Source organism: Coccomyxa subellipsoidea, assembly GCF_000258705.1.
Source record: "Coccomyxa subellipsoidea C-169, whole genome shotgun sequence".
Lineage (NCBI taxonomy): Eukaryota > Viridiplantae > Chlorophyta > Trebouxiophyceae > Coccomyxaceae > Coccomyxa > Coccomyxa subellipsoidea.
Window position 1 is genome coordinate 60,160 of NW_005178027.1, and position 21,502 is coordinate 81,661.

A 21,502-nucleotide genomic window follows, 5' to 3' on the forward strand; every position below is an offset into this window, starting at 1 on the left:
GTGTTGCAGGCTTGCCCAGACACTGAAATAAAAGTGTACGATCTACACTCGCCCTTAAAAGTGCCCTGGGATGACTTCGCTGCGGCCAGGGAGATCTTAGACGCACATGAGCGGGACAATAGCAGCAGGTGAAGCCGTGAATGGCCGCAAGTTTTGCATTTTGATTGTGCATGCCCGCATGTGCTGTGCGCATGTGATAAGAATGCATCTGATGCCGTGGTGGCGCAATCTTGGCAGCACACACCCTCCTAGTTGTGAAGCAATGACTGGTGGATTCAGGATTAATTTAGAGTTCATTATCTCCAGAAATCATGCAACTGTCTGCAAAGAGCATGGGATTCTCTTTGCATGCTTTATTGCCATGCAGAATATTGCTCCATGTGGGTACCTGCTGGTCAGGTGTGGGATCATGTGTGCAGATTCAACTGGAAGCTGGATCAGATGGGCATTGATGAAAAGCTGGGCTGGGACCTATGGGAGCACTCTTCATATATGTACTTCAGGGTGAGTGTCTTATCAATCTACTGAGTGTTTTATCGATCAAGCTTTCAAACTTTTTGTTTCGAGCATATGTGGCTTTGTTTGGAAGGAGGAAAAAAGGCCGAGTCCCTGAGTTAGCCCTGCAAAAAGACATCGTTAGCTGCGATGCTGACAGTTGCTTGTTGTGCATTGATTCACTCAAAGCAGCAGCTAAAAATGATTTCTTTTTATTCCTTGTTGTCTTCCATGTATGACAGCAGTAACAGTTAAATGCCCAATTTGGATGAGCAATTGTAACTACACAGGTCAACGCCAAAGCACAAATGTCTCACAAATGGTTTTTGGGGCACAGGCAAAGTGGGGAGAGCTGCAGGATCCAAATCAGATATGCAAGATAGAGGTTGAGTCAGCCTTGACGGGGACCAAAACTCTGCCGCAGCAGCCGTTCAGCAGCTTGCAGCACCTGCAGAGCGAAAACTGGCTGGACAAGAGGTCAAACAAGCAGTACGGCGTTTCAACCCTTAAAGGGGTCGAAATGCGGGACCCATTATTTCCCCCTGGACCCTAAGGCATCAGCCGGCCTCTCTAGAGAGCCATTAGCAGGTTGTACATTTTTTGGTGCAGGGATGCAGATTGCTAATGTGCTGTATGGACAAATCCTTGAGCCTGATGTCTTTTTTGCCATTGACGACTAAGAAGCTGTGGACATCTGATCGGCCCTGTGTGGCTGGATTTAATGGACATTTCTGGATTCAGCCATATTACTGGAATGATGTAATCTCTTTCTCTTTCTCTCTAGCTAGGTGTAACACACTGTTGCATGACAAGCAAAGCAGGGATGCTTGAAGCCGCTTTTGGCACGGGTGCGAATCTGTCAATTTGATTCCTGATGAGTTCTTACAAGACGCTACTTGGCCGAGGGGAGCTTGGCAAGACGGATCTGCCTCGAGCAGGACTTATACAATCATGCCACAAAATCTAGTGACACATGGCTGGCATGCAGGCACATATTACTGTATTGACGCCATTTAGCTATCTGAAATTAATTAATGGTGACTCTTATATCTCCATATCCACAAAGTTATCCTCCCCTACTGATGTGGTCATGCAGAGCTCATGTGATTAATACTGTAATATTGAGGGCGCACTGCTTCATCTGATGAAGCTGTCGCAATCAATGCACATCATCATACTCGCGAATCATAAAGACTTGCGCTAATCTTGTGTCGCCAATCCAAATATCAATCCCCTGATTGAGAGACTTCCTGGATGGCCTGCAGCAGTGCAGCATGCACTGCAGGCGTGGCAGACACAATACCCCTATCCAGATCCAGCCACCTCCCTTTTCCAAAGTCAAGAGGGGCTCCTGCAGAAGCACCAGCCACTGTCATCAAAGCCCATGCAATGTCACTCCGTGCGGAACGGACTTCCATGTCATGCATCAACAAAGGCTGGCCATTCACTTAAGTGGTGCTGGCCACAATTGCTACTAGTAATACTTCTGGGCAATACAAGCTGACGCGCAACATGCCCGGTCTTCACGAAAGGTCGACACGGATTCTTTTACTGCAAAAAAACCTGACGAACTCTCTGATCTGCCACAAAAGCACCACTCTCTTCCTTTCAGCTGAATAACAGCTGACCTCTGGCCTTCTGCAGGAATACCAGCATGTCATGCAGGAGCGCAGATCTGACCCTTGTTGAGACCGTAGCCTCCCCATAATTGATTTAATCGCACCTGAAGCATCGCTGATGACACCGCCGGCCTCCTGCACGATGAGCGCGCCGGCTGCGTGGTCCCAGATCTTCTCTCTGTAGCCCGGCCGGGGGAATCGCAGGTTTATCGCTGCATCTCCCCTGGCCAGCGCACCTGCAGGGCGTTGTCAAAGTTTCCATTACTCACAACCGTCGAACCCCACGCATGTCCAGACAAGAATGTCCATGCACAGAGAGGACAAAGTGGCGCGCTTAACGCGGCTGACAGGAGCATGTCAGGAAGCAGACTTGTCATGTACAGGCAACCCTTGGGACCTCAACCTTCCGCCATCACTGACGGGGTAAAAAATATATGCAGGCAATACTCCATCACTTCCTGCAGAAATCATTTTCACCCCTGAACAAGGGGGTTGTGCTTATTCTCAACCCGCTAGGTTGACTGGCGCAAGTGAGCTAGCCCTCAGAGACCCATTCCACATAACCACTCTGCTCCCAAATGCACAGGGGACTCTAGGTCAATTGTAAGTCCCTTGAAAATTTGGCGCAAGGGGTGAAGGAAACACACGCACCGTATTTGGCCTGGCTGTCGATCCGCAGGGCCGGCCGGGAGACGCCAAGTTTGGCGGCCAGCTTCGCGGTGAAGCTGAAGTCGCTGTGCTTGGACTCGTACGACTCCATGAAGCGGATCTGGGAGAAGTTCTGCGTGTCTGACAGCTGCAAGCGATCCCGTGGAAACGCGCTGCCTGCACAAGGTTATAGTCTGATTTTGATAAGCCTCACCATGCTCAAGATTGCACTGAATGACACGACAGCGCAATGCATCCAGCATGGAGAATTGGCAGTGGTGTGTAAAATACAATCCTCTTCCTAAGGTCTTCAGCAAAGGTCAGCTCAAATGCCATGAGCGTGTGAGCCCATGTTCACCATTGGCAAAGATGTGAAAGGTCAGCACAGATGAGCAGATGGCGCTGGTGTAGGGAGTATCTAACGCCTTCTCAGGTCAGGAATGCACAGGCAATCCTCCCTCTGTCACGCCAGGCATGCATGGCACCAGTCTTTCCCCTGAACGCGCTGCCACAAGCTACTGTTTGTCCCTCACAAGGTAATCCAAATGTAAAAAGAAGGATGTCAAAAATGTAAGAGCTCTTGCACCTGCCAGGGGCCCTGCGTACGAGCCAGCGCCCTTTTGCGCTGCGAATATGACGCCGACGCCATCTGTCCCGGCCTTGGCGGCTGAGTTGCCGGCGCCGTCCTCGTCCTGTATTTGCCCGCCGGGCAGGTTTGGGCAGCCCAGCACTCCCACCACCACCTGCCAGATCAGGCCACTTTAACATACTTTCAAATATGAAAAGTGAAAGTCTGGAGAGCTCCGCGTGAACATTGAAGATTTGCCTCTTCTCATTTTCTTCTCACGGAATATTGCAGGGTAATGGCCAGTGGAATAACATTCTAGTAACGGCAGCTTTGCATTGTGGCGCTCTGATGATGTGAGCAGATTTTTCGGGTGAACTTTTTTCAATATAATATACATAAGGGCTCTGCACTCCTTTACTGGGGGCGTATGGGTGCATGGTGGACTTCAATAAGTGGGTGAAGTACCTGCCCCTGGTCAAGCAGGCCAAGGCAGACTGCATACTGGCGCATTCCCACAAAGCCTCTTGTGCCATCTATTGGGTCCAGCACCCAGTGCCTCCCCTGCAAAGCCATGCAGCAAGAATCTGAGGCTGATTTCATAGAAAACCATCCAACCAACAATTTATTCTTTTCTTTGTATCTCAGGACAGCGAAGTAGAGCTGCCAAGAACTGCTGGCACACTTGCCAATTTAAACCAAGTCTGAACTTGCTGCAAGCCCGTGCGGGAAGATTGCTGTGAATGCCAGTGTTGCAAAGGTGCATGCCCTTTGATGGCATCTCATCTCAGCATGCTATAAGAGTGGATCAGGAATCATGGCTGGCTGGGGAACATTGCTTGGTCCTAAGGGGGGGGCGCACCTGAGAGCCTCCTTCCGAGCCGCCGGTGTCTATGAGCCCCAGAACATCGGCCTCAGACAGCGGCTGAGAGCCAGGCTCTTCTTGGGAAACGACCTCGTTCACCATGGCTGTGATTCGCGCTGCCATGCCTGCCCCCTCTGGCTGCCTGCAGTGCAATTCCCCCAAACATTTTGCATTTTACTCCCATCACAGCCAAGCAAGAACTCCTAACAACCTCCCAACTTCTGATTGCAGGAAGGTCTTCATGCCACCACACTTTGTTCAGAGGCTCTATGCAGCCTCCCACGATTTCTCTCTGCATGACTGTCTTGCTGCTGGCACTAGCAAGACAGAGAAAATGAGATGAAAATGAGAGATGAAAATGAACATGCAGCAGCAACAAATGGACATGACTGGAGTTTGTTGCGTGCCTGAGATCCACGGAGTCTTCCTCTGCAACCATGGAGAAGGGCTGATTTGGCAGGGAGCGCTGCAGACTCCATGCCACCAAGGCCTGAGCGCCTGCACATGGCAATGGTTTTAAAGTGCATTTCAGTGCTTGTGTGTGATTGTTAGAAGTTGATGCCTGAGGCAGAAATGATGCAAGCATGTCTATATGGCGTCGCTCATGCAAGATTTAATTGCTCTTGGCTCACCGTAGTCTGCCACTGTGACGGGTGACTCATCTGCCTTGTCTGTTTTCTCTCCCGCCTTCAGTTGGAGCTGCACTCTCTGTTTCAAGCTGCAGATCTTAGCACAGTGGGCATGATATATGAGGGCAACAAAGCGGATCAAGCCTGAGATTCCAGCACTTACAAAGCGCACCTGGCAGAGCTTTGAAGCCAGCCTGACAGCTGTCAGGGCACTGTGCATCTCCTCGTCATAAGAACCAGCGTCCACGGTTGTGGATTGCGCTATTTGGGTCGCCATGGCTCGGGTGAGGTGTGAGAGAGGTGTGGTTGTGCTCAGATGACGCACTTTATATCCACGATGGAGAGGCTTATATGAAGTACACTGCTTCTGAGAAAAGGCAAATTTTAATGTCTTTACATTTGCATTCAGCAACGATGGCAATCTTGCGTCAGCAAAGCAGGAACTTTTCGAGATCAGGGACATCTGATCACATCAGAATCGGCATTTTGCCAACCTATCTCAACTGGAAGATCGTCACTCTGAACGATGCTTTGCTTACAAAAGTCGCGTGATACAGTGTTGATATCAATAATTCCTCCGAGAGAGCCGATTGAGCTTCTGAGATTTTGTCAAAACGGAATGACAGCCCGTACTTTCTTGGAAGACCGTAAGTTTGAATTGGCAATTAACAGTAAGTGTCAGATTGACTGTGAGCCGTGAGATTGTTGTTTGGCCAAGGGGCTTGCCCTGCTCGACAGTACTGCATGTTGAAGTACGTAGGAACCAAACATCACATTACGCCGTATAGTAAGGTGCTGGCCGACAGCTGTCTGCGGATTGCCATACGGATCATATTGGCCCAGCCAACTGGTGCCAGATGCTATACAACTCGTCAGAGGTCAGCCTGCTATTTTGTCAACATTTATAGCCGCCAAGAGCGTGGCCTTTTTCCTCAGTCTGTACTGCAGGGAGATGAGCAGGTCAGAACCATTTGTCCCATTATTCCTCAGGTCTACGTCCTCTGCTAAGCTGGTAGGAAACGCCGCCAAGAGCTGCTGACACCGCCGCGCCAGAAATCGACCTGCACATGATCGGAAGATGTTGATCAGCTCAAGATCAGCTGCTGATGGCACACATTAGACTGCACCAGCTGGACTTTGACCAGCTGCAACTTCCCTTCAGCTTGATATAGACAAGTGTGATCTGCTATTACATAACAAATAAGTAATAGGAGAGAATGACAAGAGGCAGGAGCTTACTGTAGGTGTCTGGTTGCGAGGACGCAGCGCTAAGACTCTCCTGGGTAGACAGGAGGATCTGGGCAGCGAGAAGCAAGCGCTCATCGTACCCTTGAGGAGCAATTCCCAACCTGCCAGGAAGAGCGACCGTTAGTAATGCACCTCTCTAAGACACTTCGGGCTGCGTGCACTTGATGGGATCTATTTTGATGCCAGAGCAACCCTCTGTTAGACCACGACCTTCAGGCTGTGGTTGCCATTTACGCTTCAGTTGGAAAGTTGGATGATATGGAGAATCAGGTACCTGGTGAAATCTGTGATGCCATGCTGTGTGCGCAGAGCAGCTGCTATTGCCTCCGCACGATCTTCCACTGATCCATACGGACTAAGGTCCTGAGACGCAGCTTTTGCAACTTCAGTCATTGGACGTCCCACAGCACACAATATACAGTCATTGTGACCGGTACGAGTGTTAGGTGACTATAGAAGAGCGCGTTGCTGCATTTCTTGGCATCACCAGCATGCAGTGTAGCTTCACAGGCGTAGAAGTGGCATCACATGCAACAATTTCTTGAAATGAGGGCGCACAGGATCCAGTGTGTCGTAGAAGACAATCATTTGCTGCAAGTCCTGAAACAGGACCGCCACATCAAAAGGATTGTCACGGGGCACAAAGCCAAAGAACAGGTAGAAGACATCGTTCGGCCACGGACCGTAGCTGATTGTGACCTCATCGCCTGCCCTGGTGCGGTCAGCACACAAACAAGACCTGAGGTTCCTTCACACTCGTTTCATAGCACGCCCAAAGAGGCCCACAAGCTGCTTACTTAGCTTTCAAGCTTCACCAGAGAATCAAAGGAATGATTCCATTGCTGCACACAACCATCAGCCGCTGAGGGATCTTTTCCTCATAAACTCAATTTTTGGTGAGCCCCATTTAGGGACCTTTCAAAGCCAGCTTCTTAAGCAAGATGAATTAGGTCAGCAGAGTCACCTGATGCCATCCTCCCCAGCAAACAGTTCAAAGCGTGAGGGCTCTGGGGGCGGCGGTACGCACACCTCCTCCACTGCATCTCTCCCCTGGACCGCCTCTGGGCTGTGCACCAGCCTGCGCAGGGTTACACAAACCCGATCACCCTTTGAACACCCTTGCCAGAGGATGTAAGCATGCCTTGTGGAGTCACTTCACGTGTTTGAACGCGTCAAGATCTTGCGGATGACAAGCACCGATCTGCGAGGCACATCTCGGCCCACGAGCCATCACTGGGGTTATCGTATCGTGGCAAAAGACGACACCCTGGAGAAGCTCACACTTCTACTTGCTGATCTGGACAAATCTGTCATATATTGAACGAGCCATCCGTCGGCGAGATGGTCATGAAAGGAGGGCACATGCTGGACAAGCCATGCACAAATCCTAAGTGCAATAATTTTGTTTTTGTGGCTCTCACCTGACTGCTGCGCTGGGCTCGAAGCTGTGGTTGGCCATGTCAACACCGGGGACACTGGTGTGCACAGGCGGCGAGCCCACCAGAAAACAGCGGCTGTGTAGCACTGACATGGCCCACTGGACATCCTCCCACCCGCACCCCATGCCCTGCAACCTTTCCTGCTCACTCTGCATCACACACAAATTATACTTGAACAATTCAGCAATTCCAGGCGCTCCTGCTCCTGAGGTCCTCAGCTTTGTTAGTACGCCCAACAATACAGAGGTGCTCGCCAAAGAGTGTGTCAATGATCTGTAGCCTGCCCGAATCCAAATTGATATGTGGCTCGGGGATTCAGATTGAGGGCAACCTGACCGATCAATGTAGGAAAGAGACTATTTATGTATCAAAATTGATAAATGATCCAAGTGCGTACCACTCAAGTTTGGTGTCTCAGCTGCAGTTGCTCAAAGAGTCCTGTTGAGGGAGCTACTTGATAGAGAGGATAGAGAGCAAATTCTATGGTCTTCTGACAAGCAGATGATGCACCTCACATGAGAGATGGCGAGACAACTGCAGGTCCATCCCTGGCACCTGATATGTTGCCTCTGCACTGGCCCGGATGGCAGTGGCTTCTCTGATGAGATCCGCATCCTGACAAGCTGCTAGGTCAGCCTCTGAGAAGTATAGGAATGGCAGGTGCACGTGCTTTGGCAGGGCTGCTATCCACGGGCACAGACAGTCTTCGTCCGCTGTCCCACTGCAAAGGCATTCATCAGGACCGGTCTACCTTGGAAAGCTCATTAGACCTGTTTTTGTAATGCGTTGCCTCCAACATAATACAACTGGAAATTATCGCCTCTGGGCAACAGGTGGAAATGCAATAAGTTGGACAGTTGCTGGTTGTGAGTGCACTAACTGACCTGTCACATTGGTGTCTCTGCTCAAGTAACCTCATAGCCATCCTGCCACTCCATGACAGATGGCTGCTTTCGTCTGTCTGCCATGCCAAAATCCCAGTCAGCCAACTATTTTGCACTGTGATTCTGCAGCTGGTCCAGCATGGCTTTCACGATATCACAACAGCTCACTTAAAGCAAGAAGAGGAGCTTAAAGAGCCTACAGCAATGGTCATGAGGTTCAGCTGACCTCTGTATCGCCGAAGACAGAGTCCAAAGGCACAGTGAGCAACACTTCCCCTGATGCTACATCTTCCTGAGCCACCAAACCCCTTCCCAGGCCTCCCATAGTACTGACCGCAATTTTCAGATTTCCTGCTAGCATTCATGCCGGCCTTAGTCACGCAGGATGGGCAAATAATTTTATCAGTGCAGGATGCATGGCTGTGCTCAATGACGGCAAAATAGAGTACAGTAGTGTGCTTGCAGTCAGGTCAGAACCGTTTTTCTGTCTTATTATCTGAGAATACAGCACACCTGGAAGAGCTCGGCGCTTTTCGATGAGCCATTGAAGTAAGTTATCTTCGTTTGCTGCACAGGCTCTTGGCTCTGTTGCTGCAGCAAATTGTAATCTATAATGTCTCCGCGTCATTGTATTTGGAGCTGCTGGCAAACATCTTAGGCTAAAGATGCGTTCGCAAGGGCGTAGGCTCAGTGGGCTGTGTGGCATGTTTGGATTCTAGTGCTTCGTGATGAACACCTTGTTATCGAACTAGGCCAGCTTTGACTTATTTATGCACCCTTAAAACAATAACTTCATCGCTTAATCATTGGATCGTCGCAACAATGCAGGATCTGGTTCAATCAAGCCACAGACGATGGGCAGTTTCTCATGGGGAGGAAGCTGGGGGAAGGTTCCAGATTTGGAGTTGGAGATGAAATGTCTTTGCAGAAGTCGCCATACCATCAAGGACCTTTCAAGTGATTATCTCATTTTGCTCCTGATGCTCCGGCTTGAGGACCCATCTGAGTGACAACGCCTAAGGCTCGCCTAGAGAGCTGCTTGAGGACTGCTAATTTTTATCAATAGACTCATTAAACGCTCATCAGTGAATAGAAAAGTCACAAGGGAGATCTGAGAGTGGCAATGGCAGCCAGGCACTTGCAACGGCTCAGAGCAGCCCAAGTTGAAAACCTTGATGAAGAGTCTTCATCTGAAGAGGAAATTGTCGCCCAAAGGGCGCCCTTTAACCCCTTCGATCTGCTGAGTGATGAAGAGGTAAATCCATTAAAACCACCGAAATTGCAGTTTCACCTTCCTGTTGCACCATACAACCACTTTCAGGACAGGTGCCGATCTGAGAAAATGCACTGTTGCTCCTTACAGGCAGGACCTGCTCCGGCTGATGACGATGATGAAGAAGATGAAAAGACCCAGGAGCTCCCTGCTGCGCATGTGCCAGATCTTCCCAGCAACTCAGCGGCCAAGAAGAGTTGCAAGGCAAAGAAAAAGAAAAAGAAAGGAGCTCTGCACACAGAGCAGGAGGACGCCGCAGCGCATGCAGCAGAAGCACAAGACGATGAAGACCTCGACAAAATACTGGCAGAGCTCAATATCCAGTCGGTGAGGCAACTTATCAGTCTGGTCACCTCTCAGTATATCTCTGCTTATCAATGCAGTAACACGAACCATGTTACTACATTTGCAAACACTGCAGAGCAGCATGCGTGTCCACCTTTTCTGTACCCACTGGCAGGGGTTTCAGACACGTGTACTTGCCTGTGAGTTGTCATTACAATGCGCCTGTGGAAGGCAGTGCATTTGGGCAATGCCTTGGCTGCTCTTTCACAGGGGAGCGCCTCAGCAGGAGCAGCAGCAAATGGGCAGCAGCAGAAGGCGCACGAAGCCGCAGAGCCGCCTCTGTTGGCTGTGGACCCGAGAAAGCTGCGAGGGGAGGAGGAAATGCGGCGCATCTTTGGGGCGCGCATCTTGCGCGAGGAGGAACGGGACAACGCCGGAGGTGACATATATCTATGGTCTTGCATTGGAATTCATTGGTGAGGGATCCAATTCCAAGGAGGACAGGTTGGAATTGGTACCCTCAATGGTCGATTGCCAGACCTGCAAAACGTGTGTTTGATCGAGAATGCAGCCATGACAACGCTGACAGCATTGCGCATGACTCCGAGAATGGTGCTCTTTTTGAAGTTACGTTGGGTGTCCCCGTTGCTACGGCTCCTTTCGACCTCCCGCACTTGCTGTAGAGCTGCATTGCATTGCGTGCTGAAGGTTCCCATGCCAGAAAACTGATTTGGCATTTGAGCAAATGTGTCTGCCATGCATGCCCTTATTGCGGGGCTACCCTGTGTGATACACTAATGGCACCGCATCTCTGCTCGTCCAGGGCTCTCATGACCTCCTGGGCAGCTATTGGAACCAGAGTAAATGAGGCAGAAGGCCCAAGGATAACTCCTGGTAACCACGGCACTATCAGGATCCGAGGGCCAGTAACCAAGATCAAAGCATACAGAAGATTAGGAGAACGAAAAAAGTAAGCGCGCGCGCAGGCGGGGTGGTGGGCGCGAACCGGCGCATGCGGCGTGCAATAGCGCGGGGCCAGCTGCGACGGCAGCCGCTGAAGCGCGGCATACTTATAGCTCCCAAGGACACGTGGCCGCGATTCGACGGCGGCATCTCCATGGAGCTCGCTGGAACCTCGGACGAGGGCGCCCAGATCTTCAGCTATACTCACTCCGCTGCCTACCAGGTGCGATATGCCTATTCGATTATTCATCACACGCTGTTCCAGAGGCAAGGTCCGTATGCAGACAAGCTGCATGTGAAGGCTGCCAAAGTCCACCCCTTGATGGACTCGCCAGATCCAAGCACGACAACCACCTATATTGGCGTCTGGGACCTTCCTGCTTTGCTAAGAGTTTGTGCCAGTGACCTTTCTTTGTTACTCAAATGCCGCCTTTGCAGGAGCAAAGTTTTTGCAGCATTCCAACATACTAGGTCTATTCAAGGCCCTGCATCTGCCACCCACTCCACCTAAGGCAGTGTCTCCTGCTTTCAACAACAAAATTTGGGCCACCCTTGGCGTGAATTTTCAACTGCAACTGGTCTAAATACTCACAGGGCTGGGGAGATTGCGTCGGCTGGTCTGTGGGCGTGCCTGCTGCTTCTAGGAAGGCTCCATGGGCCAGAAATTTTGTGTTAATTTCTATGAAAACCTGTGCTTAATGGTTGTGTTGGCTGGTGCGCGGGTGTGCAGGGAGTGCAGGCGCTGTTCGAGGAGTGCCAGGCGACCTTTGACCCCAACAACATAGTGGGTTTGCTGGGGCAGCACCCCTACCACATTGACTCCCTCATGGCTATGTACGAGCTGCACAGGCGCGTTCCCTGCCATAAATCCTTTTGATAATCTCATCCACGTTACTACCCCTTGAACGACTTGTTGCTTCTTGCATGCATGCCATGCCATGCGCTCCGCATGCATGCAGCACGTCCTTCAAGGACTTTGGCAATTGTCAGAAATTTCGTGCAGCAGGTGTCATTCGCGGCCTTTGAATTGCTTGCCTTAGCATGCTCCGTCACAGAAAATGCCTTGTGTTATCACCATTAGTTGGTAGGTGCTGCATTGAAAACTCGCTGAAGCTGAATGTGCTGAACTGGCAATGACCAATATTGCAAATTGAATTTCATCTTTTTCTGCAGGGCCACGGGGCAGCACGAGTATGCAGATGAGATGCTGGAGCGGTGTTTGTATGCGCTTGAAATGGCGTGGCACCCATGGTTCAACCCAGCCATTGGCAACTGCCGGCTGCCCTTTGCGCAGGAGCAGAACCGGCCGCTCTTCTCCGCCCTCTTCAAGCACATGCAGGCACGCGCAGCCACCTGTGCTGATTCCTGCAGAAACATGACATTGCCGAGCCATGGGCAGACATAATTTGGTGTCTTGCTGTAATCTGTTCTGCCCAAATCGGTGTACGCACGTATTTCTCCACAGCGGGAGTCTGCCTCTGAATTTATAAGTTATAAAATATTTCACATGCACTTCAATTTCCATACGGTGCCGTGATGTCAAATCTGCAGATCTCATAGCATGCAGGGTTCAACATGATGCCTTCTGTCTGATAGTGGTCGTGTCGCGTGTATTGACAGGGGTTGAGCCGCAAGGGGCTGCACACAACAGCCTTCGAGGTGGCCAAGCTCATCCTTCTACTGGACCCGGACGACCCCATGGGCGTCATGCTCTGCGTCGACTACTTTGCCCTTCGCGCGCACAACTATGCCTGGCTCCAGGTTTGCCTTTCTTCTGGCAATCCTGGTAGATATTGTTGGGTGCATGCAACTCACCCTCTTTGGACGTCGCTAGGTCCAGCACGTGCGGGTTGCAATGGGCAGCAGCTGTCTGCACATCAGAGGCCTGGATATGACATCTTCTCTTTTAAAGATTGGCAGTGCCCACATGACCAAGCTTTGTCTTCAATGTCATGCAGCCGCTTTACATTCTTGTTGGATCCAGGGTACATTGGTTTGTGGAAATGGCACGAGCATTTGGGCAGGGCAGAGTGCTGACAAGGCAAAAGTGCTGGTGATCCAAAGTTATTTTCGGAAGGAGCTATCTGATCAGATGGCTGACATGGCGAGAGTGTATCCCCGCAGCGGCTGGCTGAGGGCGAGCTGAGGACGGGGCCGGAGGGGCGAATCACGGCGGCCAGCCTGCCTAACCTGGCGTTCTCCATCCCCCTGGCGCGGCTGCGGCTGTGGCAGCAACGCAAGGAGCGCGCAGATGCTGCCGCCGCACGCACAGGTACCCTGCCCTGCTGTTGCTGTATAAGTGGCATACTTCAGGATTACAGCACGTGATTCCAGGATACAGATCTATCACCCTTCATCCGCGTGCCACCTCTGAATGCCTGCTCCCGCACGGCTGCCGTTGGGGCACAAAGCATACGTTGTCATACCCGCAGCCTTGAGTTACAGTACTGCAGTTTTCGCCAGTGCCTGCAAGGTGGGTGCAGGCTTCGGTGTCTTTTGCCTGTGTTATTTTTGGTGCAGCAAAAAAGCGCTGCAAAAGTTCTGCAGTGTGGGAATCTGTGTCCACTCCGGTCTCTTTCCAATCTTGCACCGACCTAATAATGCTTCACCAAAGGCTGGGGAAAGACGGTCAATTATGGTGTTTTGTGGTGTGTCAGGTGCAGCGGGGAAGTCAGGGCAGGTTGAGGAGAACGGCAGCTGCCAGGCTGAGCTGGAGGGGTGCATTGAGGCGCTGACGCAGGCAGTGCTGCTGCACCCACTCGCGGTGACTCAGCTCATGAAGAGGCGAGGCCCCCTTCAGAACTCGCCAAAATACTTGTCTCGCCCTCTCGGTTCTGTTGGACAACTCTCAGCTGATTTGCTTTTCATGTGTGTCAGGGATTGACCTGGTATTATGACCTGCGTACTTTGGCTATTTATCCAGGGATAGGACCCGCCTCTCCAGCGACTTACTGCCTTGTGCATGACTAATTATGCCAAATAGGAGAGTTGCTTAAAATACAATGCATGGCCTTCCGTCTGTTGCTCTGCCGCAAATGCAGCAGCCTATGCGGATTGTAAGCCACTTCTATCCTTGCATCAGGTTGCAGGAGAAAGGGGTGGGCAACGATGCGCAGTGGCTGAGCATCCTGCAGCGGCCGCTGTTTGCCAGGGCCGGTGACGACACCAGTGCCTCCCTCGAACACCTGACCGATATCTTTGTCGAGCGCCAGTGGCTGCTTTGGAAGGTACCTTTCTTTCATCATGCGACTACCTTCACATTCTACAAGGTACCCTTGCTCAGGGCTCTGCTTGCGTGACGTAATTATAAATTGCCACGTGTCACCTTGAAGCTGCACGTCCGAGCTCGACAGCCATATGCTCGGCAGGTGCTCAGAGGAAATACATCGCCTTGCCGAATGCTTGCAAAGGAAGGGCATTCCTTCAGGTCCATTCTCATATGACTGTATATTATGTAATGCTATCTTGGGAGCGCAGGCGCCGGATGTGCAGCTGTGGCTGAGGCGCGCATGCGGGGATGCGACGGAGGGGTCCCTGGCTGAGTCAGCGGGTGACTACGAGTGCGCGCGCCAGGAGGCGTTCCCTGCCTCGGATGACAACGCCTACCGCCACCTGCGCGTCAGTGATTTCTCCGACGCCGTCGCAGCGCTGCCGCCCGAGGAGCTGCAGGTGACTCAGCAGTGACTCACCATGACTGATCCTGCCCTGATCAGGAAACAAAGATGGAAGACAGAGTGAGCGCCAATGCAGGCAGAAGTGTCTGCCTCGCACTTGAGTGGGCCGGAAGCCCCACAATTAGCTTTCTTCCTTTTCACAGTGCTTGGGTCGGTTGCGACAAGTTCACAGCGGCAGAGGCTTTGCAGTAGGCTGCTGCTTGGCAGCAGCTTGCATACGCCTCGCTTGCTTAAAAAGGCGCACCTTTGTAATGCTGTCAACGCCATACTGCGCCTGAAGGGCTGCTGAGCCATTAGCACACAAGTGAGCTACCAAAAAATGATACTGGTCAGCTCCTAGAATTTTGAGTTCGGAGCGTGCAGGCGGCGGTGATGGGACCGCAGAGGGGCGCGCGGGTGAGGCCGGCAGATGGGCAGGCCATAATGCAGCTGGAGGAAGCCCTTGCAGCCATGGCGGCAGCCGACCACCAAGCGCGCAATGTCGGCCCCCAGGCAGGCAAGAGCTACAACTCTGCTTCTGTCTTTGCATTGCCCTCAAAACCCTCGTCATGTCCTCATTTGTCACAGCCAAGTTTCTTTTAGGATCACGCCCAGGGACCTCAAATGGGTTCCTGAATGCCGCCATTTCTGCAAGCTCAACAGAGATTGGACGCCTGAGTCGCCGTGCTGCATTCATTTGCAAGACTTAAATGCTCAAAACGCCCTTGTGACCAGTCTTTATCTCATCCCGTTTGTGGCTTATGGAGGTGCTCTTCAGACCATTGAATCGCACGAGGCAATGAGAGTAATGCTAGTCAATGATTGGATCTGTGTTGCCGCTCATGCAGAGCCCATGGAGGAGGCGGCACTGCGGGAGATGCATCCGCTGCAGGCACTGTTGCGCACGCTGCTGCCCTGGGTCAATGCCGGCCAGGTACCGGACTATGCAGCAGAGACAGATGCAGCCCTGGAAGGTGAGAGACGTGATTGGAGTTTGCCCTTCCACGCAGACCTCCAGATTGGACTTGGGTGGCTCCAAACGCTCAGGGTTCCTGAGACCGCGACCTGTTTGTTTGTTAAGTGAAAGGTGGTGATGCCTGCATAGACTGAGAATAGCATTGCCTGGTGCACCGAAGCCCTACATACCTGTGCCTGCACACCAGTGATTCCAATAATCTTACTTAGATGATACCCAAACAGCAGCGCTGGTTGCTGCATGTAGGGGGTCAGCATGAGCCGCCTGCCGGCCCCGACGGCGCGCCGGCAGCGGCGGCCGGGCCCCCGGGGCCCCCCGGCGGGGGGACCCCGAGGGTCCCCCTGCCGGCGGCGGTGGCGGCCCAGCTGGGGGGCGACGCGCACCTGGAGGAGCAGCTTGTGGATCTGTTTGACCGCATGGACAATGAGCAGCTGGCCACGCTGTTTGACAGCCTCAACGCTGTGGGCAGGGTGGACCTAGATGGGGGTCAAGAGGGGCAGGAGCAGGCGCAGCAGGCGGAGCAGGCGGAGCAGGGGGATAATGGGGGCAATGATAGGCAATAGCGCGACTTGTGCTGGGTTGTGGGGTGCGTTTGGAAGAGAAGGGCAGAGGGCAGGCAGAGGAGAGGGGCAATGGGGGGTTTGACAGGTGGTAGCCCTTGTTGCTTGTGTTGGGATTGTGTGTTGCAATGGGGCGGTTGTGGTATTGCTTGGTGCAGAGCGCTTCTGCGATGCTGCATGGTCTGGACGTTAAAAAGCCACTGCTTAAAATCACATCATCACACGATAGGCTCAAAGTATTGATTGTGCTTGGCCAGTTTTGCTGATTGACACTGATGCCCCTTGTGAATTTCCGCGCAAGTTGCTAGAGGAGTTAATATACATGACATGACGTGATACGTTACAGTGGTCAAGTTAACATATTTTCCATTAGTGGTTCTCATCACCACTGCAATATATACTCTCATTCTCTGCCGCTCACTGCTGCCAGGGGCACCTACAGAGGGTGCAATGCAACATCTAGCCTAGCGCCCATACTCTGCCTACATCAAGAGATCAAGACTTTGCCTACCCATCTTGAGCCCAGTAGCCTAATTTGAACATACTTTCAAGCCAAACAAAGTCTGGCCTTTAAATAAGGGCAGAGCATAAAAACCCCGCCCTTCCCTGACCTGACCTAGTCACCCCAAGCAACCCAACGTTCCTCCATTTAGAAATGGGGTGCAGCATCAAGCAGCAGAGAGCCTGCTATCATGCAAGACAAGCTGCCAGAATGAACCAAAATAGTGGGCATGTTTCACAGAACCGCCAAAGTCACAGAACCACTGTCTACTATGAACCACATAGCACAAAAATTTGCTGCGTAGTGTACGCCTTGCAATGCCTATCTACCCTCAATCTTGCCAGCCAGCCACCTTTGAATTCTACTGGTTATGAAGAGCATCGGTAAGGGTGAGACTCAGTCTCATGCCCTGTTCGACATCAGTCTTTGGAATATCAGTCATGCGACGGGGTGTGTCGTGGCCTGCCGCCCAGCTTCTGCCCTGTCAATCGCCACTTGAAAGGACGGACGCAGGGTTTCAACCACAGCCGCTGCTTTGCCGATGTCCTCCTGCTCAGGGGGAAAGGCATTTGTCAGTTCTGGACACAAGCGTTCTACACCTGCACCCAATGAAACCCAGGTGGCCACACTCACGGTCAGAAATAGGGTGTCCTGAGAGGGAAGGAGTTAGAGCATGCATGAACCAGGGTCTGGAGCAAGACATCCCCGCAATACTTGCTTCTCCTGACAGGGAGAATATGCGCTGCAAGCTGCTAAAATTTCCAATTTGCCGCTGGAATGATTCTGCTGCAGCCTATCTATATTCCCCAAAATGGCATTGGCTTCTTCATTCGCTGTGACAGCCTAGCACCTTATAACACACTTCCTGTGTTTAGCAGTATTGTGAGTGCACCTCTGGGACTTGCAGATCGCGCAAAGCGCCCTCCAAGTGCTCCAGGACAACGTCAAAGTGCTCCATTCGCATTCCCATGTTCCTGGCCAGGCGGTCGTGCGCAGCAGTCATGTTGGCGTTGCCCTCGTAGCTCCTCGAGCCGCCCATAGCATATGTCAGAAACGCGGCCTGCGCCCAAATGGGAGAAGAATAAGACATAGGATGGAGACATGTTGACAATGCAAGCGCCAGAAATGAGATAAAGAGCTGCCTCGCAATGAAACATCACGCAAAGACAACACAATGATCCCCTGGCCCAACAAAAGTTAATCTAGAAGAGGCCAAACAATGTTGCTGCGCCACAAAGTTAAGTGCCAAGCAAACATATTTTTGCCAGCAATCATGGCTCTGTCTTGCAGCAGTGGATGGCTGTCCCACACTGCAGTAATAAAGTAGAAACCGGCCTCATCCACATGCAGATTTCCAAGACGTGTCGGCAATAAAAGGGAACAGTGTGCAGACCTGGTGTGCGCGCTGCTTCTTCATATCAACTCCCTCAAAGAAGTAGCTCACACGGGGGTCGTCGATCATCTTGTCGTAGAAGAGGTCCTGCGCAGACATGGAAACTGTTCAAACTGTTTGGCAACAACTGTTTGGCTGATCGGCAAGCAGGCGCGCTTACTTCGGATGTATACAAACACATGCGCTGCAACATCCATGTCACATGCACAATAACTCGATGTGGTGAACAGGACTCACAACTGCAGCTCTGACAGCTGGGCCGCCGCCAAGCTTCTTGAAGAGGGAAACCGTTTTGCTAGGTGCCTCGGCAGTCACTGCAGTGCCGTGGGCTGTGGAGGCAGGTGCCAGCGCCTGAACACACATTACCAAGTCTTCAATTGACGCATTTGACCATGTTCGATATGTTTACAAGGTAGCAGAGGGCAGCGTTGAGCAGGTCGCACGATTGGCAATGGTTGGATCCGCTGAGACAGGCTTGACAGACAGACATGCGCGGCTCTTGTTCAGGTCGACCGTACCTGCTTGGCGATGCGACCCCTGCTGTTGGCGGTGGAGCTCACAGATATACGATAATTGCCACGGTAAGGCTGCAAAGGCCGGCCTGCGCAGGAGCGAGGACAACACAATGCTAAAAGGCACGAAGGAACCTAAAGCAGGTTGATATATGGCGACGAATCCTGCTGAGACACATTGAAGGCTCCAGAAGTGCTTGCAAATTTCCAAGGTATAATTGATTGGTTTTTATAATAAAAAGGGGGGCCTCACTGTTTGCGCGCCCCGTCGACAGAAACTTTGCCGGTACCACACAGGTGTCGAGATAACTGCGGCAACACTAATCCTTCATCGATTCAAGATCTAAGAGTGCATGAAGGAAACAGCAAGCCTTCAAGATGCACCTTTCCAGCTTGTTGTGAAGCATATGGTACCAAGACGGAAGACAGATGTAGTACGACTGTATAGCGGGGTTTGCATCGAGGGTCCTCTTCGCACCTTGACATCTTCTTGTCCTTGCTGGTGTAGCTAAGTAGTCTGGAAGTTCGAGATTTACAATGGATTTCTGCTTGTGAGGTGACTTTGGCGAATTCATGGAAGCGAGCAGAAAGTGACGTCAAATTTGATCTCCAAGGCATCACGAGAGCACGGGTCTCCATTTACGCAATATTGCAAATGGGCATGTGGGGTCGCTTCCGCCACCTTCCAGACCCAATCGAAAACTTGGGCTTCTTCTGACATGAGCCTTCGAGTGTCCACTCTTGGAATGCTGCCCTTCCAAGCTGAACTCATAATGCTCTGGCCCAATACCAATTCTGTTCTGGCGACTGGGCCACACGCTACATGTCATGTCACATGTGCACTGACAGTGCTCGGGACCTACAGCATGCTTTGTGCATGCGCTCATGTGTACATGATATGTTGAATATCATGTACACATGATATTCAAAGGCCAGGTCTCAAAGGCAAATTGATTACTTGTGCTCCTGTTCTTCATTACATCGATAAGATCAGATCTGCACAAGTTCCTGCAGATGCGCATGAGCACGGTGATTGAAGAAAAAATATGGAAATAAGCACACAGTTTGCTCTGTTCCACGGAATAACAAGTGCGCGCAGCTGCAGGGCACTTAGAGTCCCCTGTGTTCGATTTCTGACGAGTCCTTCCGTCAAATTTAATGCACTGAGTGGCCACGTGCCCATGGGCCAGTGCATCACCTGCTATATATACTGGTATCCTCAGTCTTTGGCGCTCACTGCAAACAGACGTCTAGCCTAGAAACCATGCTTTGCAAACGTCAGACATAGTGTGCTTTGTTCAAGCCTAGATGAACACATCTCAAGCCATATAATATTCTGCACCTGGAATAAGGAAAATGCCCTTCCCTGGCCTGACCTAGTTGGCAAACTCTGATAATCCCACTTGTGTGCTTCAAGGAAAAAAGGTGCAGCATCCAGCAGCACAGAGCCTGCTGGTGAGGAAGACAAGCTGCCAGAATATACCGAGTAGCGGGCATGTTGCACAGAACAGCCACCGTCATAATTCACTATATACAGAAATTTGCTGTGAACCGTGCACCTTGCAATAATTACCTACCTAATCGTGCCAGCCCGCCAGAAACTAATTATACTTGACACATATTTTCCCAGCAATTGCCTCATGGAGCAAATCGCCTGCCTTTTCCGTGCTGTCAAGCACATGATATTGCAAGGAAACTCTTTTGCAAGTCTCCCTACTTGTCGCTCGCACTGCCTTTGTGCCTCTCGCATGCTCTGTTGAGTTGCATGCTCTGCTGAACTAGTCACCGCTTTAGTCGTACGTCAGCGTGAGTCATGGCCTGCCGTTTGGCTGCGGCCTCGTCGATCGCCACTTGGAACGCTGGGCGCAGAGTCTCCACTACAGCCGCGGCCTCGCCAATGTCCTCCTGAAATTGAAGATTGTCAGGTTTTGCTTGAGCTTTTTGGCCTTACCCAAATTCTCAGACTGGCCACCAGGGTGGTCAGCATACTAGAACAGGGCACCTGGTTGTGCATATTTTGTAGCAGGTGCAGATGTTGTGCAGACGCAAGGCATCCCATACCTGTCTACCTCTTATCAACAGAGAGGCCAGATTTATTGCAATCTAGCAATGTTCACACAGGCACTGGGGCTAGAGGCAGACCACTGAAGAGCTGGAATGTCTGTGTGCGAGATGACCTTGATGCTATTGGGCATCCATATTGCTGGTGGAGGAAGTGCAAGAATTGAGAAGACTGGAGAAGAGTGATCCAGGTGTTGCTTGACGTACCTAGCTAGTCCTTGAGGACTGAAAAACGTGTAATAGTAACAAAACATAACGTTCACACGATGCACCCCAAAACACTCAGTGACTCCGCTGCCGGCCAGCAGAGATGAGCGAGGCATACATGCATTGCTTGGCCCAATTGAATCAGCAGGGGCCCACCTCTGGGACTTGCAGGTCGCGCAGAGCGCTCCCCAAGTGCTCCAGGACAATGTCAAAGTGCTCCATGCGCATCCCCATGTCTCTGGCCAGTCGGCTGTGCGCAGCCGTCATGTCGCCGTTGCCATTGTAGCTCTTTGATCCGCCCAGGGCATACGCCAGAAAAGATGCCTGCATGTGAATATCAATTTGAACTTGGAATTTTGGATTTTGACCTTTACTTCTGACATTTTGCATGCCAATCCATGAGGAGCAGGTGCGTCGCAGCAGCATTCATGGCAGCCTGACACCTTGGGTCATCTCGGCAATCTTTGATTTCTTTCATTCAACTTCTCCAAAGAGGGATGGTGTCTCCGTGCTTTGGGCAGTGCATGCTTGCACTGAAAGGCCTCATGAGCGCCATGCATATCAAGAAGTGTGCAACATGGATCAATATGTAGGTGAAGACTTGGGTGCAGCGGGCAGACCTGGTGTGCGCGCTGCTTTTCCATATCAATCCCCTCAAAGAAAAAGTTCACGCGGGGGTCAACAATCATCTTGTCATAGAAGAGGTCCTGCGCAGACCAGTCAGA

General features: G+C 51.6%; 4 protein-coding genes across 4 annotated transcripts; 1 reads left to right on the forward strand and 3 right to left on the reverse strand.

Annotated features, from left to right (window-relative positions):
- Positions 1–1,721: 1,721 nt before the first annotated feature.
- Positions 1,722–5,041, reverse strand: COCSUDRAFT_37844 (3',5'-bisphosphate nucleotidase; the record flags this gene model as incomplete). The annotated part of the gene is made up of 9 exons (XM_005644544.1): positions 1,722–1,846; positions 2,219–2,350; positions 2,766–2,939; positions 3,349–3,505; positions 3,796–3,891; positions 4,190–4,334; positions 4,600–4,690; positions 4,825–4,900; positions 4,994–5,041. The coding sequence occupies 9 exons, from the start codon at positions 5,039–5,041 to the stop codon at positions 1,722–1,724; spliced, it is 1,044 nt and encodes a 347-aa protein (XP_005644601.1).
- A 659-nt stretch (positions 5,042–5,700) lies between these two features.
- Positions 5,701–7,633, reverse strand: COCSUDRAFT_57780 (hypothetical protein; the record flags this gene model as incomplete). The annotated part of the gene is made up of 6 exons (XM_005644545.1): positions 5,701–5,882; positions 6,061–6,170; positions 6,344–6,432; positions 6,628–6,781; positions 7,034–7,147; positions 7,491–7,633. 6 exons carry the CDS (start codon positions 7,631–7,633, stop codon positions 5,701–5,703), a joined length of 792 nt encoding a protein of 263 aa, XP_005644602.1.
- Positions 7,634–10,166: 2,533 nt separating this feature from the next.
- Positions 10,167–16,470, forward strand: COCSUDRAFT_30723 (DUF654-domain-containing protein; the record flags this gene model as incomplete). The annotated part of the gene is made up of 11 exons (XM_005644546.1): positions 10,167–10,389; positions 10,937–11,136; positions 11,644–11,747; positions 12,087–12,268; positions 12,565–12,739; positions 12,780–12,906; positions 14,003–14,140; positions 14,391–14,582; positions 14,951–15,083; positions 15,415–15,540; positions 15,789–16,470. The coding sequence occupies 11 exons, from the start codon at positions 10,167–10,169 to the stop codon at positions 16,103–16,105; spliced, it is 1,917 nt and encodes a 638-aa protein (XP_005644603.1). The 3' UTR covers positions 16,106–16,470.
- Positions 16,471–17,475: 1,005 nt separating this feature from the next.
- Positions 17,476–18,360, reverse strand: COCSUDRAFT_18855 (hypothetical protein; the record flags this gene model as incomplete). Its single annotated transcript, XM_005644547.1, has 3 exons — positions 17,476–17,664; positions 17,998–18,084; positions 18,235–18,360. The coding sequence occupies 3 exons, from the start codon at positions 18,358–18,360 to the stop codon at positions 17,476–17,478; spliced, it is 402 nt and encodes a 133-aa protein (XP_005644604.1).
- Between the last annotated feature and the right edge of the window lie 3,142 nt (positions 18,361–21,502).